At 40.8% G+C, this 24,483-nt stretch overlaps 3 protein-coding genes across 3 annotated transcripts; 1 reads left to right on the plus strand and 2 right to left on the minus strand.

Moving 5' to 3' along the window:
• Positions 1 to 49: 49 nt before the first annotated feature.
• brwd1 (bromodomain and WD repeat domain containing 1) lies at positions 50 to 16,636 on the minus strand. Its single transcript, XM_061280112.1, has 44 exons — positions 16,390 to 16,636; positions 16,228 to 16,286; positions 16,083 to 16,112; positions 15,824 to 15,883; positions 14,855 to 15,005; positions 14,520 to 14,618; positions 13,754 to 13,914; positions 13,356 to 13,577; positions 12,712 to 12,812; positions 12,103 to 12,173; positions 11,925 to 12,025; positions 11,788 to 11,828; positions 11,577 to 11,678; positions 10,999 to 11,152; positions 10,773 to 10,907; positions 10,468 to 10,596; positions 10,192 to 10,340; positions 9,992 to 10,068; positions 9,728 to 9,916; positions 9,440 to 9,623; positions 8,886 to 8,976; positions 8,275 to 8,397; positions 8,109 to 8,176; positions 7,708 to 7,957; positions 7,474 to 7,590; positions 7,279 to 7,386; positions 7,019 to 7,143; positions 6,826 to 6,908; positions 6,239 to 6,350; positions 6,089 to 6,150; positions 5,802 to 5,957; positions 5,608 to 5,728; positions 5,370 to 5,495; positions 5,223 to 5,289; positions 4,885 to 4,935; positions 4,609 to 4,734; positions 4,368 to 4,520; positions 4,131 to 4,276; positions 3,823 to 3,995; positions 3,516 to 3,635; positions 3,241 to 3,429; positions 2,845 to 3,171; positions 2,445 to 2,579; positions 50 to 2,374 (listed from the first exon to the last, which is right to left on the minus strand). The coding sequence occupies exons 1-44, from the start codon at positions 16,424 to 16,426 to the stop codon at positions 999 to 1,001; spliced, it is 6,657 nt and encodes a 2,218-aa protein (XP_061136096.1). The 5' UTR covers positions 16,427 to 16,636; the 3' UTR covers positions 50 to 998.
• A 2,534-nt stretch (positions 16,637 to 19,170) lies between these two features.
• hmgn1a (high mobility group nucleosome binding domain 1a) lies at positions 19,171 to 22,608 on the minus strand. The gene is made up of 6 exons (XM_061280114.1): positions 22,450 to 22,608; positions 21,571 to 21,606; positions 20,392 to 20,421; positions 20,253 to 20,306; positions 20,066 to 20,185; positions 19,171 to 19,975 (listed from the first exon to the last, which is right to left on the minus strand). Exons 1-6 carry the CDS (start codon positions 22,462 to 22,464, stop codon positions 19,919 to 19,921), a joined length of 312 nt encoding a protein of 103 aa, XP_061136098.1. The 5' UTR covers positions 22,465 to 22,608; the 3' UTR covers positions 19,171 to 19,918.
• Positions 22,609 to 23,263: 655 nt separating this feature from the next.
• get1 (guided entry of tail-anchored proteins factor 1) lies at positions 23,264 to 24,483 on the plus strand. The gene is made up of 5 exons (XM_061281129.1): positions 23,264 to 23,414; positions 23,520 to 23,685; positions 23,791 to 23,858; positions 23,989 to 24,103; positions 24,210 to 24,483. The coding sequence occupies exons 1-5, from the start codon at positions 23,283 to 23,285 to the stop codon at positions 24,281 to 24,283; spliced, it is 555 nt and encodes a 184-aa protein (XP_061137113.1). The 5' UTR covers positions 23,264 to 23,282; the 3' UTR covers positions 24,284 to 24,483.

Raw genomic sequence — 24,483 nt, forward strand, 5'->3', positions numbered from 1 at the left:
TGATTCCATGTGTTGCAGCACGCATTTCCTGGAAGAACGTAACACATCGTTTTATTAAAATTGCTTTATTGAAGGTGTATTATGAAAACCATTGCGAAAATGTCAAAGCAACTGCATTAAGGGAATCCTGCATGAACCAAACTGAACCATGTTTTAGTCGACTCTGAAAGAATTTAATACTGAAAGTAACACATGACAAAAGTCTTCCCAATATGAGAAATCACAGTATTCTGCAAAAAGTACATCTGGTTAGTCGTACTTGGCAAAACAATGTACCAATTGATGACATATGGCAAGACAAAATTTCTAGTAAAATAAAATAAAATGCTTTAAATAAACATCTTGCTACTGACTAAAGGCCAATCCATTCTTTCTCCATCAAAAACAAACACCTATTTACATGTACAACACAAATCGAAAGAAAGAAAAAAGAGCAACAATGGGGAAACATTTAATTTGGCTCATATAACAGACAAAAGAATTAAATGTATTTCTGGATTTACAAAGGAGTGCTGTAGTCTTAAGTGACATTGTGAATTGGTTTTGTCTCAGTTGCGTGTGCTTCGACGTTTTCCCACCTGGAATTGATGCTTATCCATTTGATAGCTTGACAAATAAGCACATCTGAGACTACAGTAAACTTAGTTGACCCCTGAGTTTCTAATGCAAAACTAGTGTATGAAATACCTCCTTACAGTGTTTCTTAGTGCAAGCCAGCAATATGCTTAGATTTAGCAGAGGTATATTAGATAGCACCCAAGATTCCTCACAATGTTACTCTGCTGGCCACAATCACAGCAAGCAGGATTGGCAGGTGGCGTTTTGATCTGTATTCTCGTGAAGACCAGCAGTTCAAATGCTAGAATCTATAAACGCGCTTTTCATAGAAAATATAAATATCCCTGAAAGAAACAAATTCACAGCATTTTTTTCAAGGAAACCAGTGCTGCTACCATAAGTGTCTTTACAGTTCTCCAGTTGTCAACCCTCTTCAGCCTTCACTCGCTGTCGTGATAATGGACAGTCCGCTTCCCGCGGTTCCGGGTGTTAACGCGGCGTTTTTTCTGTGGTTTGCTGTACGACTCGTCACTGTCCTCTGCCTCCAAGACGACTTGTGGTCGGCGCTGCCTTAATTGGCGACCGGCAGTCCTTTGGCCATGCTGGGCCTGTCTTGGATTCTTTCTCTTTGGACTGCTGTGGGACCCTGAGCTGGCATAAGAGTTTTCACTGGCCGTGGACGACTGCTCGCTTTCAGAGTCTGAACTGTGATTACTGCTGCAGCTTTCCTTACGCGTTTTGTGTTTGGACAGCTTCTCGTTCTTCTCTCTGCGTGAGCGGCGAACCTGTACTTCCTCCTCACTGGAATTTGACTGGGAATCGGCCTTCTCTCCCTTGTCTTGTTTTGGTTCCCGTTTAGGACGTTTGCTATTCTTGTTGTTCCTGGCCACTGGCACATTTTCTTCATCTTCAGATCCTGAGGTGTAAATTCGTTTTCTCTTGGAAGACATCTGAATCCTGCTTTCGTTTCGAGTGGTTTTCTTCGACTCGTTCGTATTACAGCTGTCTTCCCTCGGAACTGAGCCTGCTTTGTTCCCGTTTCTCAATTTTCTCTGACTTGCAGAGTCATCATCAGAAGCAGAACTGTCGCTGATATATTTCTTTTTCGGCAGCACTCTGAGGTTAAGACGCTTGTTGGACGCGTTGCCCGACTCATCCGACTCTTCGTCCGATGAACCGGTGGAGCGTTTTCTCCTTGACTTTTTGGGTTTAAAGTCGTGCTCAGAACTCTCAAAAGCTGAAGTGTCGCCCTGTGGTCGTTTTGATTTGATGTTCTTTACAGGCTTCCTGTTCTTGCTCTCAAAATCACCACTGGAGTGATTGCTTTCAGCTTCACTTTGTCGATCTTTTTTTGATCTTTTCTTGTGGTACTTAGACATACGACTGAGCACCTTGGAATCACCTGCATCAGGTTTATGAGCTGAGGCAGGTTTTTGTTGATCTTGGCTTTTAGACATTGATAGTTTACTCTTTTTAGAGTCTTTGAGGAGAGTGTCCTCCTTGTTTCTTCCATTTTGCTGTGGCCCTTGAGGAGAGCCCTCTTCATCTGAGCTTACAGGAAGTTGGCGTCGGGTGGCCCTTCGTTTGGTGTTTCCTTCCTCCCGCTCAGCTTCCTTCTCCTCAATGGTATTCCTACTCTTCTGGGATGAGCTTCTACTTGGTTTCGGACGTGCAGAATCTTCCTCCTTTGCATCTTCTTCCTCCGCATCTCCTGAACTCTCTTCTGCAGCTTCCTCCTCCTCTTCCTCCTCCTCCTGCTCAGAGCTGCTATCTGACTTGTGTTTTGGGGCGTGTCCATTCACACAAGTCGAAGTTCCTGCAAGTCAAGCAGTGATTTGATTAAACCGACTTCTGCATTTTTTAAATATAAAGATTAAGTAACACACCATTGGCCTTTTTGTTGGTTGATGTTCTTGTATCTCCGTTTGGCTTACTGTGAGAGGAGGAGCTTGAAGAGCTGCTGCCATTGCCATTTTCCTCATCCTGGGATTCTTCAGACAATTCCTTTGAATTTACAGAAGCTAGGGCAAAAGAATCAGATGTAAAAATTTGGCATTAATAAGCTTTGTCAAGAAATATTATTGTCAAGGCAGTATGATATGTGGTTGAGAGACCAGCACTTAACAAGAAGGTTGTGGTGAAAGGTTTACATTTAGATTTAAACCTGCCTCGGTGAGCTGAGCTGAACAGAAAAGGACCACTTTGGTGGAAATGTGACTTTATGCACCAAAAACAAAGTCTGCCAGGGCTGAGGTCTGTCAGCACACGAAGAACACAGCTACCCACCCTGTGGCTCTCCATCTGATTCAGAGCTGCTCTGAAGCACAGCGCTCCGTTTGCTGGCCCGGGAAGTGTTGCGGAGGCGGCTCCTTATTGGCTCTTCGTTGTCATCCTCCTCCACCTCCTCATCATCCTCTTCATCTGACGCTTCAAGGAGTTTCATCCTGTTAACAGCTACCCTGGCTGTTTTCCTCTTAAGCGATCTGCGAATAGTAATTTCTTCCTCCTCATCTCCATCGGAACCCTGTGATAAGCCTCTGTCGGAGTCCTGCAGCTGACGTCTATCCCTCGCAAAGGACCGGGTGGCGTGACCGTTCATCTCCGCTCTGCCCTCTGCATTCACAGTATTGCACAACCATAATGCTCGGTTGCCTCATAAAAGGTTGGATGACAAACTTTTACCTGTCTTTTTTCTGTCAGCAGCAGCAGCGGCGTTTCTGGTCAGTCGTGTGGTCCTGCTCTTTGCTGCCCTACTGCGATAGCGGCGACCTGAAGAATGGGAAGATGCTTCTCCATTCTCTTGCCCTTCACTGTCAAGTGGCTCTTCGTCCTCTTCCTCAACCTCCTTCTCATCACTATCACTCTCAGCAACTACAAAAATATATTTGCATAGGAATAAATACTAACTTAAATACTAAATACATTATACTTATTCTCCAACAAGAAGCACAACGGACCTTTGTTACGATGCTTGGAAGAGCTGCCTCTTGTAACTCTTCCTTTCTGTTTGCTTTGATGGTGTTTGGAGGAACCTGGACTTGTCTCCTCCTCGGAGTCGGATAGTTCACTGTCGGACTCTGAAGAAGAAACGGACGAAATTCCTCACAATGACACACACTCAACCTCTAAAGATGCTAGCTTCAGACTTCTTAGCTACAAAATGACTCCCATGGTTGATTTGCAGGAAAAGGGTTATGAGCATGGCAAAACACAGCAAAGCAAATGATTTGCTTAACAAATGGGGAAACTACATTTCTTATATACCTGCTGTCGATGAAGCACCTTTAGAAGCAGATTCTTCTTCTGAGGAGCTGTGACCGGTGCTACCTCTTCGGGGCCTCCTCGCCCGCTCGGGAACTGACGCTTTGGCTGAGGTAGATTTGGTCCCAGACACGGACTCCACTTTTTCCCGAGTTTTCACAAAATCCCTCTTTTGACTGAAGACGGCGAGAGAGACAACTTATCAGACAATGATTCATGAATACCTAAGCATTAATTGAATAGTTGCACATCAATGTCATTTCGTTGTTTTGACATGCCTTCACACATGGAGGCAAGCTAAACAAGCGCACCTTGTTGGATCGTGCTGCATTTTCTTTTTGAACCGCTGGCTGCGACGGAGCCTTGCACTGCTCTTCACTGCTGTTTTGTATTCTGATATGATTGTTCGGATTTGCTCCTCAAAGAAGGCAGAGAGCCGCAAGGTCATGCTGTAAATCTACAAAAAAAAAGTCTCATAAAAAAACCTTAAAAAGAAGAAATTGAATGAAATTGTAATAATTCTAATTGTGACAACTTCCCCCCCCTACCTTGGACCGTTTATTGGGTGTGTAGGCTTTAGCATTTGCAAATATTAACCGCGTGTCTTTGCAAAGCTCTATTGGATTTTCATAGCGTTCTTCCCCTAAGGCCCTTTTCACAGTCCCAAAGTCCATTGGTGTGTCAATAATATCATGGTAGTCCTGGTGACATAAAGCAAATGGTTAAGAGTTCAACATCAAATGAGGAAACAGAGGTGAAGCATTTTGATTTTAGCAGTGTTTAACTTACTGGATAGTTTTCAGGATCCACAGGTTGTCTAAACGGCTCAGAGTCCTCACAGTCCAATATGTAATCGACCAAATGTTTGCACTGCTCCTTCCAAGCGTCTCTGTCTGGCAGCACTTCCATAGAGCGCTGTAATTAGGAGTGTAGGTTTCCTCATCACTGAATGACGACGTTCTCATCTCAAGATTCCCATATTTACCGACATCCATATTCATATTTCCACACACCGACACCAACTTTCACACTGTTTCAACTGATAAATCTGGTAATAATGTTTACCTGACGCAGTCTGTGTCCCGTTGAAGTTCCTGGTGCCTCTGTATCTGCTTCCTGTAAAGGAAAAAAAAATATGAATTTTGGGAAGTACAACAAAAGTGCAATTGCAGATTATTTTAATAATTACAAACATGTCGTTATCTACAAAGCGGTGAGCACCATTTTGTTTATTTTTTATAAACTAGACTAGAAAATAATCCCACCGCTGTGGGCCAATGACTGCAAAAAGAAATTCAGTCAATGGCGCAAAAATGAGTACACACCAAAGCAAAGATATATATTTCAAGATAATTTAAGGATGTAGGATAGTAATGAACCTGGAAAAAAAATAGTTGATGTACCTCATCATCCTCGTCCATTTCTTCCACAACACTATAAATGTCCATGATGTCTGTGCAGCTCGGATCACTACAGAAAGAAGGACATAAATCACAAACTCTGTTAGACAATGACATTGCTGAACGGCAAAAGGAAATTCAAGAACCTACTTGACAAATTTCTGCAGGACATTGGTGATGATTTTTGCAGAGTGCGCAATCTTGCTTCTTGGCTCATTGAAAGTGCGAGCGTTGTGTGCAATGTATCTGACATCCCAAATTAATGCCGAGAGACGTCTGTGGACCAAGAGTCCAGAGTGTCAGTGCATAGCGTATCATACACTACAGCCCTTAAAACAAAGCATAACTTGAGTTCATTGCATAAATGATGTCTAGTTACAGCTCTGACCTGTAGAATTTGTTTAAGAGTCGAAATTTTATGGTGTCCAAATCAGTAGGGTAAGCAATCACAGTACAGTAGGTGGGATACTGGATAAGATCGACAGGGCCAGAAAATGGCGCAGAAATCTCTGCAACACAAAACACCGGAGCGTTAGTTTGTTGATTTTAATCCAGGGACAATTTATTATCATCAATACACACCAACAGTGATGAGCTGGCCTATACCAGCGACGATTCGCTCACACTCTTGGTCCCGGCCCCTCTCCCCCCACTCTCCCTTCAGAGGCTTGTACATCAACTCACTCATCTCCTCTGCCGTAACGGGGATGCTGCCCCCTTCAGTCTCTGGAAGCACAGCTGCAAAGCAGAGAGAGAGAGAGAGAGAGAATACCATTGGTAATGTCTGTACAAAAAAGGATAAACCGGGAGTGTCTGTACAAAATCTGGTGACAAAACAGAATATTGCTGAATGTTTGGCCCAATGTTACCATCATGTGGAATTGCTTCCATATCCCAAGGACTCAGTTTTTCATTTTCCCCGTTGTCCCATCTAAAAAACAAACAAACAAAAAGATATCAGGTTTGTGACTAAGGCATAATTTAACCAGGCAAATCCTACTGTTTTGTTCATTACCCACCTGACTTTAAAGCACTGGAAGAGACTGTCAGCGTATTCTGGCTGGTATGGCTCTTGACAAATAATGGTGCCAAACCACCAGGCATCGTCTATCACCGAGCGGAACCGGTCACCTTGAAGAAGAAAAAAAAAAAAGCCAGAATGTCAATGTGAACAAGGCCTAGCAAGGCTGATACTTAAAATTCCCTCGCTAAACCTTAGAATTACCTAGAACAATTCATTAGGGATGTTCAATACCACTTCTTTTTTCAGAAGGATACCAGTACAAGTTCCCAATTTTTAAGCAGTGACAGATACCGATTTAAGTCACCAATACCACAAGTACCTTTGCCTTGAAATTGCATGAAATTAACTGCAATTTTCTTCTCATTTTTGGTTCCTGGTGGTAAAATGGTCACAAAAGAGTGGCCAATGCCGCAAGTACTGATATCGTGAAATAAGACTGGTATTGGCATCGATACCTGGTTATAAATTGCCCATTCCTACTATCTTTATCAGTTTTCTGGGAATTCCCATCGTACAGAATGTGCTGCCATGCAAGTTTCATATATTAGTTCTGTCTTCGCACACCCTATAAAGCCAACTCACCTGGTTGCCAGTTTCTACGGAGTGCCTCATCATAACATTGCCTCAGCACCAGGAAATCTATTACATCAGGCATATCATGATATCTGGAAAGAGAAAACAGTTGTACGTGTTGCAGAGTAAAATAAATCCAAAAGCGGGTTATATTTGTTTTTTTCCTTAGCCAATCTATTCTGATGCCTGACAAATGACTTACTTGACAGAGAAGGACTTGTCTGTAATTTTGCCTGTGCCGTGGTCAATCAGAGTCAGTTTCAAACAGCAGAGTGTCGGAGGGCAGACTTCATATTTGATTCCAGTAATCTTAACAAACTCTTGGTCCTGGAAAAGAAGCAGCAGGGTTTTTTTTCAAGACATTAAATTGGAATTTGTACATTGCCAGGTACATTTCATGGAACAAACACAACTGTATTTTTCTAACAGCATTACGGACCTCAATGTCTTAGTTTGCCTTACCCTCAGCTCCATTTTCTTCCAGGGTTGCTTGTCTAAGTTGATAGGGTACAAATCATTTCGTCTTACAGCCTCAACATAAGCCTCGTGGCCTTGTCGGAAGTAAATCACCTGAAAGAGAAGAGGTTTACCAAATACTGCCAGCGATAAACATACTGCGAGAATTATGAGTTCCTGATTTAATTTTTCAAAACACACCTCATCACCCATCTGGGGAACAAAAGGAGATTTCCTGGGAATGACATCAGTGATCCATAACGAGGGTCGAAACTCGTTGGACACCTCTCTGTTGATAGACGGTCTGACTTTTGGCCGCTGATGAAAGAGAATATAACAAACAGTGAGTACCATTACCAGAAGTTTTCAGTCAAATACACATTTTTCCCACAAATTAATTCAGGTACACAGATATAGTCAAATATTCTACAATACCACTCTGGGAGACTTGTTCTTTGATTTCTTGGCCTTCTCTTTTCCTTTAGTTCCGGTTTTATCTTCCTCATCACTCTGCTGCTGCTGCTGCGGCTGCTGCTCTTTCTCGTCGTCCTCTTCATTGTCTTCCTCCTCCTCTTCTGAACTGCTGAGCTGGAGTCGTACTCGTTTACGCGATGATAAGGGAGTTGAAGGCTGCAGATTGAAGCCAGCATCTGCTGTCCAGTCTGAATACTCGCTGGACGAGTGACTGCACAATTTTAAGAATGACATTTTTGACTGCACTTGCATAGGAAAATAGATGAGCAAGTTAGTGTGCTACTTTAAAATTCTAAAGGCCAGGTATTGATGATTTCTGAAATCATGCAGGATATTTGACGAATACAGAGAAATGTAGATACCTTGCGCTGTCACTATTCCACTCCTCGTCATTAGATGACTCCAGTTCACTGCCATCCAAGTCATTGTCCTGGACAGACAACACAGCAGGCCATTTACTATTCAATGAAATGAGTGTAGCCAAACAACATTTTGAAACAAGTCTCAAGACCGTGGTGAATGTGATACCTCCGTGTGTGCATCAGAGCTTGCAGTCTCCTCTCCCTCCTCACACGACAGGTCAATGAATTCCAGCGTGTCACTGCGAATTTGTGCTCGCTTTGCAGGAGGAGGCTCCTCATCAGAATCATCCTGAGAGAATACAGATGTGGGAAGGTTTGCATAAGCTTTAGATAATAAATAGTTTGTGACTAACGGGTAAACAGTCTTTGATGTAGAGCAAATAAACAGAAATAAGAAATAAAATTAGGGCTGAACAATTTTGAAGAATTCCTATTATTACATTTAAAGACAATTGTGCAATATTCTACTAAACAATTGTGGCGTAAGCATAAATCTGTAAATCAGAAATCCCCCAAATCTGTGGCTTTCTCTCTGCAATCGTTCCTTCATGTTGCACGAAACTATGAAAACCTGCGGACTGTACTCCTTAGCACGGAACCACGACACTATAAAATAAATCAAAATACACATCTATTATCGATTAAAAAGTCTTGACCTGCCCAAATTGCAGCCTTTGGAAGGAGACTGAGAGGAAAAAAGAGAGCGCGAAAGAGAGGAAGCTATGCTGGGAATACAAGGCTACAGCAAATCTGAAGAAAGAAAACAAAAGAACCTACTCGACAGCTGCTGTACATTATGCGTCTCTTTTTCGCATTGTACAAGGCTACTTCTTCATCTCCTTTGGCAACCCTGATGTCAACCTGGCCTCTGGAAGACAATGAGATGAGTATCAATGTAAATTTAACAGATTTGATTGAATTTTTATTTCAGGCTCAAAAGAAAAACTAAATATGAACATAAATAAAATAGCATTTAAGCTCGAATAGGAGTGAGAAGACATGCTGACAGACGGATGAAAAGGATTAATGGGTATTACATGCAGCTACGCTATTGAACTCTAAGTGGAAACACAAAGGAATAATAATAAACATCTGCTGCACAGATCTGAGACTGGGGGGGTTTGAATCTGGGCTCTGTCTGGCTACGATTTCTCCCCATGCTTGCGTGGGTTTTCTTGGGAGTCCAGCTTGCTTTTATTATTATTATTATTGTCATTAAGCGTGTCAAGTCAAAATGTTAAAAAAAAATCCTGAGCATGTATCAAAAAAGTAGCACCTGTTCCATTTCATAAGCTACATTCAATTCTCAGTAGTCTCAGGATTCTGTCTACCTGTAGCTGCTCGCAGGGAGCTCTGGCACAACCACTCGACGTCTCCAGGCTTGAAGGTCTCTCTCCGTGGCCATTTGACTGCGAGGTGCATTCTGGTGCATCTGCCTGACACCTTCCACCTGGCCGCTCCGCCGCAAACCCACATTTGGAGGAGACTGCACTTCTGCGCGATCATTTACAGATACTGCAGTAAAGACAAAAACAGATTTCCAGAGGGTATTAATTTACACGACCAAAATAGGGATGGAAATGTTTTTTAAAAAAAAATAACAATAATAATAATTATACCTCTGCGTGGTGTGCTTGGGGCTGGTGGCATTACCACAGCACCCCCCTGTGAGCTAGCCTGGTTCTGACGCTCCTGTTGCTGCTGAAGGTTTCGGATAGCCTCGTCGAGTAAGCTGCTGCGTCTGATGGCAACCTCCTCAACTTCTGCAGTCTGCTGACTAATCACTTGCTCCACGACCTCTCCATCACCTAAATAAGAAATCATGAAAGCATGAGGATAGAGCGCAAGTTCAAATTAGCAGTCATATTTAGCTATGTTCATACTTGTAGCAACGTATCCCAGCTGAGGAACCAAGTGTTCTGCTGTGACGTTCTCCCGGCCTGGAACAAGCCGCTGATACCTGCAAATGCACAGAATTTATGCCTCATTAAAAAGTGCCGATAATCTCTTCTCAACTATTACCATTTTGTGAAGTCTAAACTCAGAGAGGTGGAATACTGATGGAATAGAACTGTTAGTCTACCTAGGTGGATGGGGGTTTCCATCCACGTCCACAAGAAAAGGTGGGGGCATGAGATGTGGGGCCTGCTGTGTTTGTTCATCAAGCACAAAGCCGTTGGCATCTCGAATCAAAGGTCTGTAGTCTGTGTGGAAGAAAACCTGGTCTGGAAGCTGTATGAGGACCAAGAGAAACAGACAATCATTTCCATTAGGGACTGTAGGTTTCAACCCGTAAAATACATTTTTATATACAGTTCCTACATACTTCAGTGCAGTTTTTTTTTTTTTTTTTAAATACCTTTTCATAAGGTTTAGAGCTTCCAAAACCAAAGATGAGCAGATGACCATGGGAGTCTGTGCAGGCAAAACGTTGACCATCAGGAGTGAATTTGCAGTCAAAAACTGCTCCGTAGCCTTGGCCCTCAATCTAGACAGTGGACATAGAAATCGCAGTATTGTCACAACAAAATGGCCCTCCTATTTTTCTTTTGCAATTGGAAAAAAGAAAATAAGATGAAAAAAGACACAAAGAATGTCATGTCAAGATTGAACATTTCCTTGATAAATGTGATCAAGTAACACGATCAAAATTCTCGCGTGTACCATGTTGAAGTAGTGCTGTGTGCTTGTCCCTCGCATCAAATCCCATACGAAAACATTTCCATCATGGCCTGCCGACAGAATTATCCGGGTGTCAAATGGGTGTGGCTCGAGGACAAACACTTCAGCCTCATGGCCCTGAGAAAAAGGTTTGTATTAGTCTCTTCTATTGTGCTTCGCTTGATTGCCACAATTCTAATAATTAGTGCAACATGCTGCGCAGTATTACTTTGAGGACATGTAGCAACTGTCCCGTGTAGGAGTTCCAGACTTTGATCAGATAGTTACTGACGGTGGTGATGACTGTATTGTCATGGCGGTCCCACGCTACCATGGTGACTTTGGGCTTGAAGTAGCCTTCCTCTTCACTCATTGGCTCAGCACTAGAGAACAACCACATACTTTATTAATACATTTTCTACAATGTGTATTTTCAAGTAAAGTCCTGTCTAATAATGGCAGTATTTATGACATATTCCACAGTAGTCCTGTTCCAGAGGACTACACAATTTAGCAATATCTGGTCAAGTTGAGTAACTCCAATCAAAACAAGTTGTCTCAGAATGGGTACCAAAGTCGACCAATTTGGTTCGGCACTACCGACGATCGATTCACATGACATCAAACAGTGCCATGTTTTGATACCTAATAAAATCCTGTTGGGAAGAGTTGGCTAGTATCCATGTCACACTTGAACACAGTACCAGTGTAATTTCAAATTATTTTGTGTACTACGACCCAGATTTATGTATATTCTTTAGTCAATAGTGTCGCCTGGAGATCATTTTCAATGGACACAATGCTCACCCAGGAAGAGTGGTGGACATGTTGAGCAAGATGCATCGCCACTGCTGTCGCTGATGAAGCTTCCAGATCCTTGCGGTGCCATCTCGACTTCCACTCACAAACCTGATACAGTTAGAGTAACTTCAAACATTACACTTTTTCATTTAATGAAACACTAGCATTCTTATTCATTGGTGAGTGAGATTTTTAAATATGGTCAATTATTAATTACCTTTCACCTGAGTGGCAAAATTGGATGCTGTCAACTTTGTCCTAAACGGAACAGACAAATAGAAAGTTAACAGGTTAATTCTGCATTTGTTGAAACAAAGCTAATATTCAGCTAAAAATGTAAACAAGTCAACTCACTGTATGTTCATGGAGCTCTGCTATCTTTTCTGGACTTCCACCCCCCACATAATATATTCTGATGACATCATCAGTGCTTCCTGTGGCTAAGAAAATTCCACCTGCAAAAACATTAAAGAAACACTTATTGTGGGTTAACCCTGAAATAAGATACATTATGCATTTCCAAACAAAATACCTGGACTGAATGAGGAGCACACCGTCTGAACCCCAGGTCTCGGACGCTCTATAAACTTGTGTGGACGATCACTTTTTGGGAACATAGTCAAGATCACAGCATTTTTCTAGTTAGTCATTATACTGTACATTTCAAATGTAGGCTTTATCTTAAAAGTCCTGCCTATCCATCCATTTTCTGAACCGCTTATCCTTACAAAGCTTACTGTAAAGTTAAAATAAATGTCTTCTAAATTTCAGATGCCAAGTAGAATAGAAATCCTTCCAGATTTGAATGATGGGGAATTTCTTTTTTAATTTGTTTATAACTTCTTATATGGGGGACGGAAAACTCAAGCACCATCTGCAAAGTACAATTAAGATAAGTCATTCAATGACTTGATTTCTAAAATGATTCAGAGGGTGCGGTGCAGTGCATGCTGTTGTCATATTCATGAATGAAATACAATGACATCCACCACACATAAATCCACCACACATAACTGGAGAGTAGCAAATAAAGTTCTGAATCTCCACAAATGAGCATGACCTATATCAGTTAAGCTTTTCTATTATGTGTGAGAATACAAGGGGGGGGGTTGGGGGGTAGACAGTTTAAAGCTGCACTCACCTAAAGTCAATGTTGTTGACGTCCCACTGCCAGAAGCATACCGTAGCATCGGTACCAGTGGATAACATGTAACGTTTTGAGCCCTTGGCAAATGGTGAAAACTGAAAGTGCATCAGATAGATTAATCAAATTTATATACTGCAAAAGCAATCACAAAAAAGAACAGTGTGGAGAAGGACAGAACTTCTAGTATTTAAAAAGGGTACAGCAAGTATTCAGACCACTTAACATTTTTCATTCCACTGTGTTTAATTATATTAATAGGACTGTATTGGGACAGGCATAAACCTGCAACTACAAGGTGTCAGATCAAATGAGAATTATGCACCTAACGTCTTCTAACGCAATGTGGCCTCCAAATCTTTGAACCAAAAGATATTTGGGACAACCAGGAATTTTCCTAAAGCTGGCCAATAAATGCTATAAAAACTTTAAACTTAAAATACAAACAGAAGAGGCACAGTCGTCTACATATTTGTGAACAAATGTAAATATGGATCTAAATAAAAAGGATAAAAAAAATAGCGGTTTGTATACTTTGCGTACCCACTATATTTGTGGGTCCCTAACAAAGATTAATAAGTTCAGAGCTGGCCAACTCTAATATTGTTTTGCGCCGTTTTAAAAATGAGGTATTGTTTTACCTGTAGGGAGGTAATAGAACCACTGTGTCCTTGCAGCACAGCCACAGGCGCACAGGTACGAAGGCACCACACACGGATGGTTTTGTCACAGCTTCCCGCAGCAATTAGCGTATTCTCATAACTGACGGCCAAGTCTGTGATTTCAGCAGAATGTCCTCGCAATGTCGAATGAAGCCGCCCGTCAAAGGAAGACCAAATCTTTACCAAGCAGTCATCTGAGCCCTGATGAAGACGGCAAGGCTAATATTAAAAAACATGCATACAGTGTGATGTGTTCATATTTTGAAATGAAAGTTACCATCAAACAAACCACAGCGTGCATTTTACATTGAAAAAAAAAAATCACAGAAAATATGGTCATGGTTTTCACTAGGCATATATATTATATTCCATCTTACTGTAAAGATCCTGAGACCGGTGCGATCAAATGCAATACAATACACAGCAGACAAATGCCCCAGGATCCGCCGATGCAGATGCATGCGCCCATAGTTGCTGACAGGATTGATTGAGCTGTAGCGCTGTGTTCCAGTCAGCTCTCTTCCTCGACAGACGTTCACTGTTGGCGACAAGATGCAAACTTTCAAGGGAGGGCTGAAGGATGGAGACAATGCCAACAAGGACACAGTAGTGGACAGGACAGGAGATACAGCGATGCAAGCTAACACAACTGTTCAAATGGCAAGTTTTCACGAGATGACATGAAACCAACATAGATCATTCATTTCACTACCTTTTCCAACAATAATGTCCAACATAACCAGTACAAAAAGGGATTTAAAAACAAACAACAGAGAAAAACACAGTTGCACAAGTGTGTGCAACCTCATAACTGGTGATTTTCCCTCTTTTTCAGTTGAGGTTATACATATGAAATAATACAGTGCTTTGAAATCATCTACCTTGGTCACTATTGTCCATGTCCAAAATAACTAACATTTGAACAGGGGTGTGTAGACTTTTTATAACCACTATGTAGGAAGGCATGTGGGAGGGCATCATCATCACATGGTAAAATAAATATCAGAGGCCTAAAACAATTTTTGTTACTTGAATTCTGGATGTCACTCAATAAACGTATATTTGTGAATATTCTTATAACTTGGTTGTGAACAAGCGTGATCGGATTGAAAACTGATTTCTGTGGAGTACAAGGGCGCCTACCTATATGTGGAGGTTTCTTGCTGTTTAAAGGCCTCTCTGGTGGTCTGCCTCTGTGAAGGGCTGCGTATGATGAATTTTTCAAACGCACACCATCACATTCTGGAAACAAAATTCAGAAGTTCTCACAGTCATGTGCTTTTTTTTTTTTTACACATTTGATAACACAATAACAGTTTTAAACAAAGCCCCTTTACTATGACAACTATCATCCTCTAAAATTACAAATCAAAGAAGTGAGCCAAGAAAACAGCAACAGCAATCCATTTCAGACAGTAAAAATAAATTTGCCAAACCAACCAACATTCAACAACCCAGACAATAAATGACAAGGGTACCTTTAGAGGTCCTAAGCATCGACTGCTTTCCGGACCCCAGTAGCGAGTGCACGCCAGGGACACAGGACGGCACATCTTTGTCAAGAATAGGTCCAATCTGCTTACATATTTGTAGCAAATGGTCTGGTGCAACATGTCTGTTGGCTGCAACCTGTGGGGGAGTGGTGGAGAAGTTACTGAATTACTAACTAAATTAAATGTGTATTTTTGTGCGATCTTTTTTTGTGTTGCAGAAACACATACTGGATACTTTATTTTACCCATTTCTATCAAAGCATGGACACAAGTATCTTGAAGTTGCACTTATGTAAATAAAAAGAAAATCCTTAAAAGCTTCATAGTTCTTAAATCTTACATCAAACTGACACTGACCCTCCTTGTAACAATATTAACATCCCAATTACCAGGGAAATCAAGTGTGCTGAAAAGTGCTCCTCATCAATTCATATATATTTACTCTGTATACTGTTCACAATCATATGTTTTAACGAGATTACTAGACTGACTGATGACTAGCATCTGTCAAGATTATGCTTCTCAGGAGCTTTTCCGCGAGGCGTGGCTCCATATGCAAAGTCTTTCTTTTAATCGACCAATCACAGAGCTGTTAACAGGCAAAACAACGCGCAGACAACGCATCTCAGCCTGCGATTGGCCAATGAAGCGGCCTCGCCAGCAAGGGGAGCCAAACTACCCACCCTTTCTGCGGTACAACTGTTGTGGCAAAATAAAAAATAAAACCTCAGAGTATATGAACGTCTTTGGCTAATTTGTCTCAATTCACGTCGAATTATGTGTCAGAGGACAAGTTGTGACCTTGTATAAAATCAGGGCTCGATTAAAGCCTACAGTACTTCAGAGATATAAGAACAAAGAGCGTAAACAAGCGCTAAACGTGGAATCCTGTCGCGTCGTGAACCATTTACTACAATGACGCTAATAATGGTATAAATTAAAGATAACTAGTACCACATCTTCATATGTTCTCGGGTGTTCGTTTCCCAGCCAGTCCAATCTCCTTGGTAAGAGCTGTGGAAAACAGAGCTCGGTAAAACCGGAGTCTCGACACGAAACAGGATCACAAAATACATTTAGCTTGTATAAAAAAGTGAGTGATGACAAACGGCTGGGACACACAGAGTCATTTAAAAGTGGAAACAAGTTAAAAGTCTCAAGCCACCACCACCGGATAGCATATAAGCACACAACACGAAACGTTAACGCGTACCTGATATTCCTCTAGTTCGCTCACTAGGACCTGCAAGACGGGGGAAAGGGGCGATTAATTGTCATTACATCTCCCAATGCTGGTATCAAGGAGCTAAGGCAACTATTTTGAAATCTAACATAAACTGTTAAGCATGCTAGCTCACCTCAGCCGATCTCCGACACGGACCCGTTGTTAGGAAACGAGATATCAAGTAATATAGCTCTGAAATTACAAAAGAAAACCCGGTGCGATTGATGTAATTTCATCAACAGAAGCGGTATCAAAGTAAACTGAACGATCAATTGGGGTTTCTTATGCGGCTTACCCGTTTCAAGGAGCGAAATTTTCCGATTTTTGGCCATTTGACTCGGGCGTAATATGGAGAGAAGCACAATGTTGGACTAACTTTGTAACAACGGCAAAATATGAGATATATTTATTTAATTTCGGTCACACAGGTCTGACCCCCTCCACGGTTGCTCCCGTTTGCTATTCAGCCAGTTCGCAGTCGCCATTGGAAGGATGAGGCCTCCGCGATCGCACTTACTTCCGCCACAGACACACACACAGGAAAAAGGGAGAGGGGGGAGGAGCGATCTCAACAAAAGACCCCCCTTCCAAATCTACACGTTGTCCTGCAGCTCGGCTAAATTGGATTTACCTGCTCGTTTACTGTGTATACATGAACGCACAGTTAACGTGACGACAATTATGAACCGATTTCCTTTGAAATGCAAACCGACGATCACGCAGTCGCCCCTTCTTTTTGACCAAGGTCGCGAGATCTGCGCATGACGTCATGAATAATGAACGACTTTATCGAGCTGATTTTGGTTGATTTGAAGATCGATACGCTTCACTGAAGCGGCTTCAGTATCATTTGCATTGAAATTAATGTATTCTTGTAAGGTTTATATAATGAGTGACATATACCACCAATTGTTTTGTAATAAATTATCCTCGCAGCATGACATCAATTATTATTATTATAATTATAATGATTATAATCCCATGAAGGGAAATCCAATTTCCATTCAGCAAAGATATATGTGAGACCTGTTTCAGGACTAGTGTCACAAAAGATACATTTTAAACCCAGGCAAAAAAAAAACAACCTACAAGTTTCACCTTTCAATTGCGGCCAGACATGGGTTTCCCATACTTAATTAAGCTAAGACACCTATTTTACATTAGAAAACTGATAGGACACCACCAAACAAAAACAAAACAAACACTTTGCCATGGCACCCAGATTTGGAATCACTGGGACAGACAATCAATAAGCATGTCAACTAAGAGATCCTTCGGCGTTTGCTTCATTCAATGCATGAGAGGAGGGAGGTAAGAGTTGTGAAAGGACAACCCATGAGTGCTTCATGACAACACGCCTGCTCGCAATGCTCTTAGCACCTGACAGCTCTTTGCCAAGATGAACATTGCCATGTAGGACCAACCTCCCTTGTCACCCAATCTGGGTCCATGTGATCCCCCCCCCCCCTCTCTTCCCATTATCAAGCAGGTCAAGTTGTTTTGAAGACTTGAATGCCATTAAGATGGCCATGACAATGGAGCTGCAGAAGATCCTGGAAGAATCCTTCCAGGGGAGCATAAACATTTTACAAGGGAGGCTGGGAAACTGCATTAGACTCCAGGGGAGAAAGGGGAAAAACTCAATATTTGAAATATAACATGTGACACCAGTCCTGGAGCATTTCTTAAACACATTGTATACATCTATTGGCCAAAAGTATTCACTCACCTGAGTTGACTCACATATCGAGACATTCCATTCTTTATCCATAGGGTTTAATATGAAATTTGTACAAGCTTTGCAGTAATAACAGCTTAAAAAATTCAATGATAAATGGCTTTCCACAAACTTTTAAAATGTGTTATTAGGAACTTTTAACTATTCTTCCAGAAACACATTTGTGAGGTCACACTGTCTGGCTCCTCTGTCCTTAAGGTGCTCTAGCAAGTTCAGGTCAGTCCTCTATGCAGCCAGTCAAATTAATCCAAGCCAAACATTCTCATCCATGTCTTTAAAGGTCTTGCTCTGTGCGCTGGTGCAGTCATGTTGGAAGAGGAAGGCCAAATAGTTCCCACATGATGGCAGCATGGAATTGGAAACACTATTGATATGTCAAAGCATTTGATTGGACCTCATGAGAAAATTCAAGATCACACACAAGTACGTGCAGACTAGCATCTCAGCAACAAAAAGTTGTTTTTATATTGTGTTCACAGTGGGATTCAAATTAGATCTGTAAAATCAATTGACAATTAATGGATTATTAAAATATTGATTTTTATTTATTTATTTTAATCATAGAGGAATCATTTCGAGCCATATTTTATCTTAGAATGAACAAAATACTCTGTCAGCCTCTCAACACCAAATCCTCATTAATTTTGTAGGTACTCATTCATTATAACAGATTATCTTTTGTTTTTGTTTAATCAAAACAAGACATTTGCAAACATCTGCATTAACAACAGAAAATAACCACACCGGTAACTGAATCAGTTTAAAAATGTTTGGTGAGTACGTTAATCTCGTGTGATATTGTATGAATACTATTTACTTGTTTTTAATCACCAAACACTACCAAATTAACAGTAGATGGGAAAATGCTGATACACTTTTGGGAAAAATAACATTTTATCCCATTATTTGATTATAATAGTGAAAGCCCTAATTTGAACTGGGACCAACTAGTTCCAAAGCCCAAATATTTACAGATGAGTATTTAACCATCAATTTAGTGTATGTAAATATCTGTACAATTTTAATATGCATATTGCAAATGTATTATTGGAGTCATCATGGAAAAGGGATTATAATAGTGAATGGAAATGGGATGAAAAGAGCACAAACTGCAATCCATGATTAGTAGTCAAAAAATTTCAATTACATCTCCATTGAGAATTTACATTTTCTCTACGCCAACACCTCAAATCTTTATCTTTTGACAATACTCTTTTTTGCTCGCAATAAGAAAAAATAATTTGTAAAGTTAAAGGAGTGATCAAGTCATGTGCTTACTTACATTTTAGCCCCTTTTACCTAAGTCGGGGATTTCACTTAAAAAAAATGTAAACAATGTAAAAAGAATGTTTTTTTTTTTTTATTAACCTTTAAAAAAAAAAAAAGATCAACAACAACAAAACTGTACATCGGTAGAGATGTTTCAAAGTCACAATAAGTATAGCCGCAAATTTGTAACGTGTACATAATGTTGGTGGTAGTGGCAACAGGGTAAGCAAGCATTGAGCAATGAGCATAGCTAGGAAAAACAACATCCCATCACTGGACGCATACAGATGGCAAGAGAATATTTTTGTTGTTGAAAAGAACACGTTTAAACTGCAACCGTGCACATGTTCTTAAGATGCAACGAAGACAACCATGCTGGGCATTCTAGGGCCAAAATTAATTATGATTTTACAGTAAAGAATATTGTTTCAAAACAGACATTCAAACATTCAATTTGACAACCAAAGGGATCGTGTTTTACATATTGTTAAAAACAGTACAGTTCACAAAACCTCTTTGAAAAGTTCCATGTTAATTCGTAGTTTTACATCAGAATTCTGATGAAGATTGAAGACTACAGCCTAAAAAGCTAAATAAGAAGCTGACAATGGAGAGAAACAAAAGGGAAATAAAACCCAACACAAAGGCCAAAATATTCCCTTCACAGAAGCTATGAAATTAAATGGTGGTTGAGGAGATTTTTTTTTTGTTTTTTGTTTTTTTTTAAACGTGTGTCTGTATTTATGTCCCAGTTGAAAACATGATGTGCACTTGACATTTAAGGACAGGGAGCACAGGAAGATGAGTTGAGGCAACACTACTCATCTGTTTTACCCTCTTCGGTCTTATCACCCTTTCCATCTTCTGTGGCAGCCTGCAAAAGAAAGATGACATCCACGATCTTGGCACTTTGTTTTTCCCCAATAAAACACAAAACATCACTGCGGGTTCAACTTGAGGATACCTCTTCAACTTTGGCCTCCCCATTTTCTGCAGGGTCCTCTTCTTTTTCATCCCGAGGTTCCTCTTTCTTCTGTTCTGTTTTCTCCTTTGCCACCTCCTTCACCTTTTGGTTCTTAGGCGCCTACAAAGTCAGGAATAAAGTAATTAGTAATTATAAAATGTCATATGATTATTGCACATTTACGTACGGTCTTTGTTGGCTCTGGTTTAGTTTCTGTCTCTGGTTTGGTTTCTGTCTCTTTCTGTGAAACACACATACAAACAAGGAACGGTCAAATCCACACCAACAGTACAGGATATTAAAGAGAAACATACGGTGATACTCACAGCTAACAATCGGAGAGACTTTCGCTTTGGCTGAAGGAGGACATCACTTGTTAATGACAGAATATACACTTGACAATCATAGTAATTTTCATTAGCATCCTCTTCTTGTGCCGCCATGGGCTGCTTTGAACAGCCGTGCAATACATGTAGAAAGTAGCCAATGTCCCTGTAGTCAAGTGTCAGTTTTAACATAACTATTGTTTTGAGTTGCAGGGACTAACATCTTGGTTTCACTTGTCACATGCCATTAGTCCGAAACAATCCAAATCATAAGGCGCTCGCTCCTTGTCTCCAAATTTTGCTGCACTTTCTTCTCCCACAATGACAAGTGAGTGTACTGACTTGTTTGCTATCATTAGGTGCTTAATGAAGCCTTAAACACACGTTTGCCCGGTGGTGGTTGGCTGAATACAGGTTGCGATATTTCTTGAGATACAGTATTAAGCAGAGCCCACATTTCGAATGTAAATATCGCCGACTATCAGGTTAATCTAATAGTAGCAGCCAAAATGTAACTTGTCCGATGGATCCAAGTTGATTTTAATATTGATAACCAAGATTGTTGATTATTTATTTATTATAGACTGTAGCTTGCAACAGGTGCTGCAACCAGCAGGAGCATTGCCGACTCAGTATCAACTAGTGCGAACCAAAGAACTGAATCAGCTCCTCAGAGGACCTTTATTCTGCTGGCATTGAATATGAATTAAGAACATTCAGCGAGTCTCCCATCCCTTTACAAATATTTAATAAAGAATACAATGTTACAATGCACTTTATTCTGAAATTTCAAACGGACTGGAAATATGACCTCTAATGTATTTTATAGCATTTAAAAAGAGACTCATGTAGATACTAACTTTTGAGTTTTTTTACTTTCAGTATTTTTAACATGGTGAATATTAGTCAGTATGACATGACTACTTTGTTTGTATTCATAAAGAACCATGCATTTCCCAAGTGAATGAATCTATATAGCTAGGTTATGCAAACAGCCATCCCAGTGTGGGCGGAGTTTTAGTTGTGATGGAGAAGAGGGAGCTCACATTTCAGTAATATAGCATCATTGGTAATGCATGTGTGCCAAAAGGGAGGCTACAATTCCAAATGAAAAAAAGCTGGGAAATGTTTCATTAGCTGTCTGTAACAGCGTTGCACTGGAAAGCTTTAACTACTAACCTGCGAGCATGCCTCTGCTGCTGGAGCGTCTGTGCTCTGCGTGGAAAGGACGGAGGAAGAAATTATTAAAAGCAGGAACAACAAAAACTCCGAAGCTAAAGTGGGCGTGTGATGCAAAAGGGGGGATGGGCACCTATCCCTCCCCTCCCCTCAAGTCATAACGACATTGTGCAATGTTTTCTTAGAGGCAAACGCTCCAGCCTAATTAAACATTCTCTACGGAACAGAAGAAGACGATAGTTCTAAAATGGAACCGAGCACGCACTACATTTAATATACCGTTTCAACCACGCATCCACGGCGATCTATGACATTAAAACCATGCAACGAGAATAAAACGATCCCCAACGTGACTGTACAGGCTTTGCTTATGAAAAAGAGAGGCGTGTCTTTTTAAGGCTGCCATGGCGCTCAGAGAGAAAGGACGACGGTGACGCGCATGCAAGCGATCTTTCTCCACGACGCGCGGTGTACACGTCGAAATGTGAAAATAACCACCATTTGTGAACGTTGCACTCGTTTGTACTTTTTTGGTTCAATCAGCATTAACCCTGCAATTCAAACCGCGTGAATAAGACGTTTTTGAAAAATCTCTCGATACGTTTCCCCCAATGGCAACCTGTGCCTCGACTGACGAAGGTTACACCCCTTTGTCTCCTTGCGGACTCCACTGTTTGTTTGCTAGTTTGAGCATTTCAAAAGCAGCACATTCAGATTGGATTTAAAAACAGACGGCCGCTACTAAGTAAATAGGCGCCACTCGCCGAGGCTCAAGAGATCGACGACGCGGAAATACACGTTATAGTAATCATGAAAAAAAAAAAGCCATTCGTACGGAGATGTGGCAATCCATGTTCAAGTGGTCTAGATACAACATACCTTCGTTTTTCCCATTGTTGTCAAGCTTGAAGAGAGCCTTTGTCACTTATAAGTCAGTACACACCACACCTTGAAGGTATTTACCTCCAAAACACTCTGCCTGTAACTTCAAATGAACGTCGAAGGAGTACCACAACTAGCCGAAACGGGATTGGGTCTCCTGTTCAATGTGATTTCAGTCTTAGCCTATCGACGGAGCGAAAAACGTTATATCCCGCCTCCCTCTTGCACTAATTGGTGGAGAGGAGGAGGCAACATATTTTTGAACCATAGCAACTTACCTGTGTGGACAGGAGCACATGCCACTCACTTGTGGATATGTCTGTCTGTCTGTCTGTCTGTCTGTCTGTCTGTCTGTCTGTCTGTCTGTCTGTCTGTCTGTCTGTCTGTCTGTCTGTCTGTCTGTATGTATGTATGTATGTATGTATGTATGTATGTATGTATGTATGTATGTATGTATGTATGTATGTATGTATGTATGTATGTATGTATGTATGTATGTATGTATGTATGTATGTATGTCAGAGTCAGTATGTATGTATGTCAGAGTCAGTATGTATGTATGTATGTATGTATGTATGTATGTATGTATGTATGTATGTATGTATGTATGTATGTATGTATGTATGTATGTATGTATGTATGTATGTATGTATGTATGTATGTATGTATGTATGTATGTATGTATGTATGTATGTATGTATGTATGTACACAAACACGCACGCACACACACACGCACGCACACGCACATAATAATTCGTCACTCCAAATACGGAATGTAGTAGTGCACGCCATCCGCTAAGTGGCGGTAATGTAGCCATTTCAAAGAGCGATGACTAAATTTGTTTGGGAAGAAGACAAATCAGCATTTAACATGGCAGCCAGTTGTGCTTGGATTCTGGTCCTGGCGTCGGTGTTTCTTTGCAATCTCATGAAAATACTCTTGCCGAACATTTCTTCGTTTGTAAGTATTAGTGCTCCCTGAGTTCTTTGTTATTTTGAAAAATGTCTTGTCGGAGTGACAGCTGTTATCGATGTGACTTGCGTCCTTTGAAATGTATATCGCCAGCTCTCCAGGATGGTGCAAAAAGATGCTGAACAGGAGAATGATATGAGGGTTGAAATCCAAGCAATGAAGAAAGAGCAGTCTTCAATCAGTATGATGGACGAATTTGCCCGACATGCCCGGTTAGAGCGCAAAATAAACAAAATGACAGATAAGCTCAAAACACACGGTAATTGCTGTTTTTTAGACCCCCTTTCACTCAACATATGTATGTATGCATGCAGTATTAAAGACAGGTGAACTGCTTAGGAAATTGTTTTCCTCTCTTTGACAGTCCAATCCAGGACTGCACAACAGGCCAAAATGAAATGGGTTGTCAACATTGTATTTTACCTACTGCAGGTTGGTCAACCGCAAAATATCCATTTATTATTATTAATTTTCAAATTTAGAGTTACTAAAGTCCAATTTGGATACATTTAAAAAGTGAATGTGCTTGATCTAATGTTGTATATATCTCTATTTTTTTTAGGCTGCTCTGATGATTTCTTTAATATGGCAGTATTATTCTGACCCAGTGACAGTGCTTCCCAGTAAATGGATTGCCCCTGTTGAACGTCTGGTTGCTTTCCCAACTGGCGTTGCAGGTATTCATCTCACTGATTGCATTGTTTTTAGTATTGATTTATTCAGGAATGTATGCCATTCTGCATCGAGGAATCAAATCCTGACACTAATGTTTTGCATTTCCAGGTGGAGTGGGAATAACATGCTGGCTGGTAGTTTGCAATAAGGTGGTCACGCTGGGTATGCATGCCTTTAGTTAGAAACTGGAGATGCAATTGTAAAATCTTGACATTTGTTTGTTAAGCCACTTGTTCTCTGTTATTTGGTCTGCGTGGGGGGAAAGTTCACCACGATTTGCACTTTTAGTTAGTACTGGCATAAGTTGATTATTTATTGTATTGTGTATTTTGTTTATTGACAAATTCTGAAAAGCCTTTTAATAAATACATATTGAAACAGC

This window comes from Syngnathus typhle, linkage group LG6 (genome assembly GCF_033458585.1).
Source record: "Syngnathus typhle isolate RoL2023-S1 ecotype Sweden linkage group LG6, RoL_Styp_1.0, whole genome shotgun sequence".
Taxonomy (NCBI): Eukaryota; Metazoa; Chordata; class Actinopteri; order Syngnathiformes; family Syngnathidae; genus Syngnathus; species Syngnathus typhle.

Bases quoted from the DNA above. Each gene is read 5' to 3' on its own strand.
- brwd1 (XM_061280112.1), bottom strand. From the start codon at position 16,426: ATGGCCAAAAATCGGAAAATTTCGCTCCTTGAAACGG. The intron at 9,624-9,727 runs GTATAATTATTA...TCTTTACTGCAG, and splicing joins CCCAAGCACACCACGCAGAG to TATCTGTAAATGATCGCGCA. The intron at 7,591-7,707 runs GTATTGTAGAAT...CTCTTTCATCAG, and splicing joins AGAACAAGTCTCCCAGAGTG to CGGCCAAAAGTCAGACCGTC.
- hmgn1a (XM_061280114.1), bottom strand. The intron at 20,186-20,252 runs GTACGTAAATGT...CTGACTTTGTAG, and splicing joins AACCAGAGCCAACAAAGACC to GCGCCTAAGAACCAAAAGGT. The intron at 19,976-20,065 runs GTATCCTCAAGT...TTTCTTTTGCAG, and splicing joins GGGAGGCCAAAGTTGAAGAG to GCTGCCACAGAAGATGGAAA.
- get1 (XM_061281129.1), top strand. From the start codon at position 23,283: ATGACTAAATTTGTTTGGGAAGAAGACAAATCAGCATTTAACATGGCA. The intron at 23,415-23,519 runs GTAAGTATTAGT...GTATATCGCCAG, and splicing joins TGCCGAACATTTCTTCGTTT to CTCTCCAGGATGGTGCAAAA. The intron at 23,686-23,790 runs GTAATTGCTGTT...TCTCTTTGACAG, and splicing joins AGATAAGCTCAAAACACACG to TCCAATCCAGGACTGCACAA.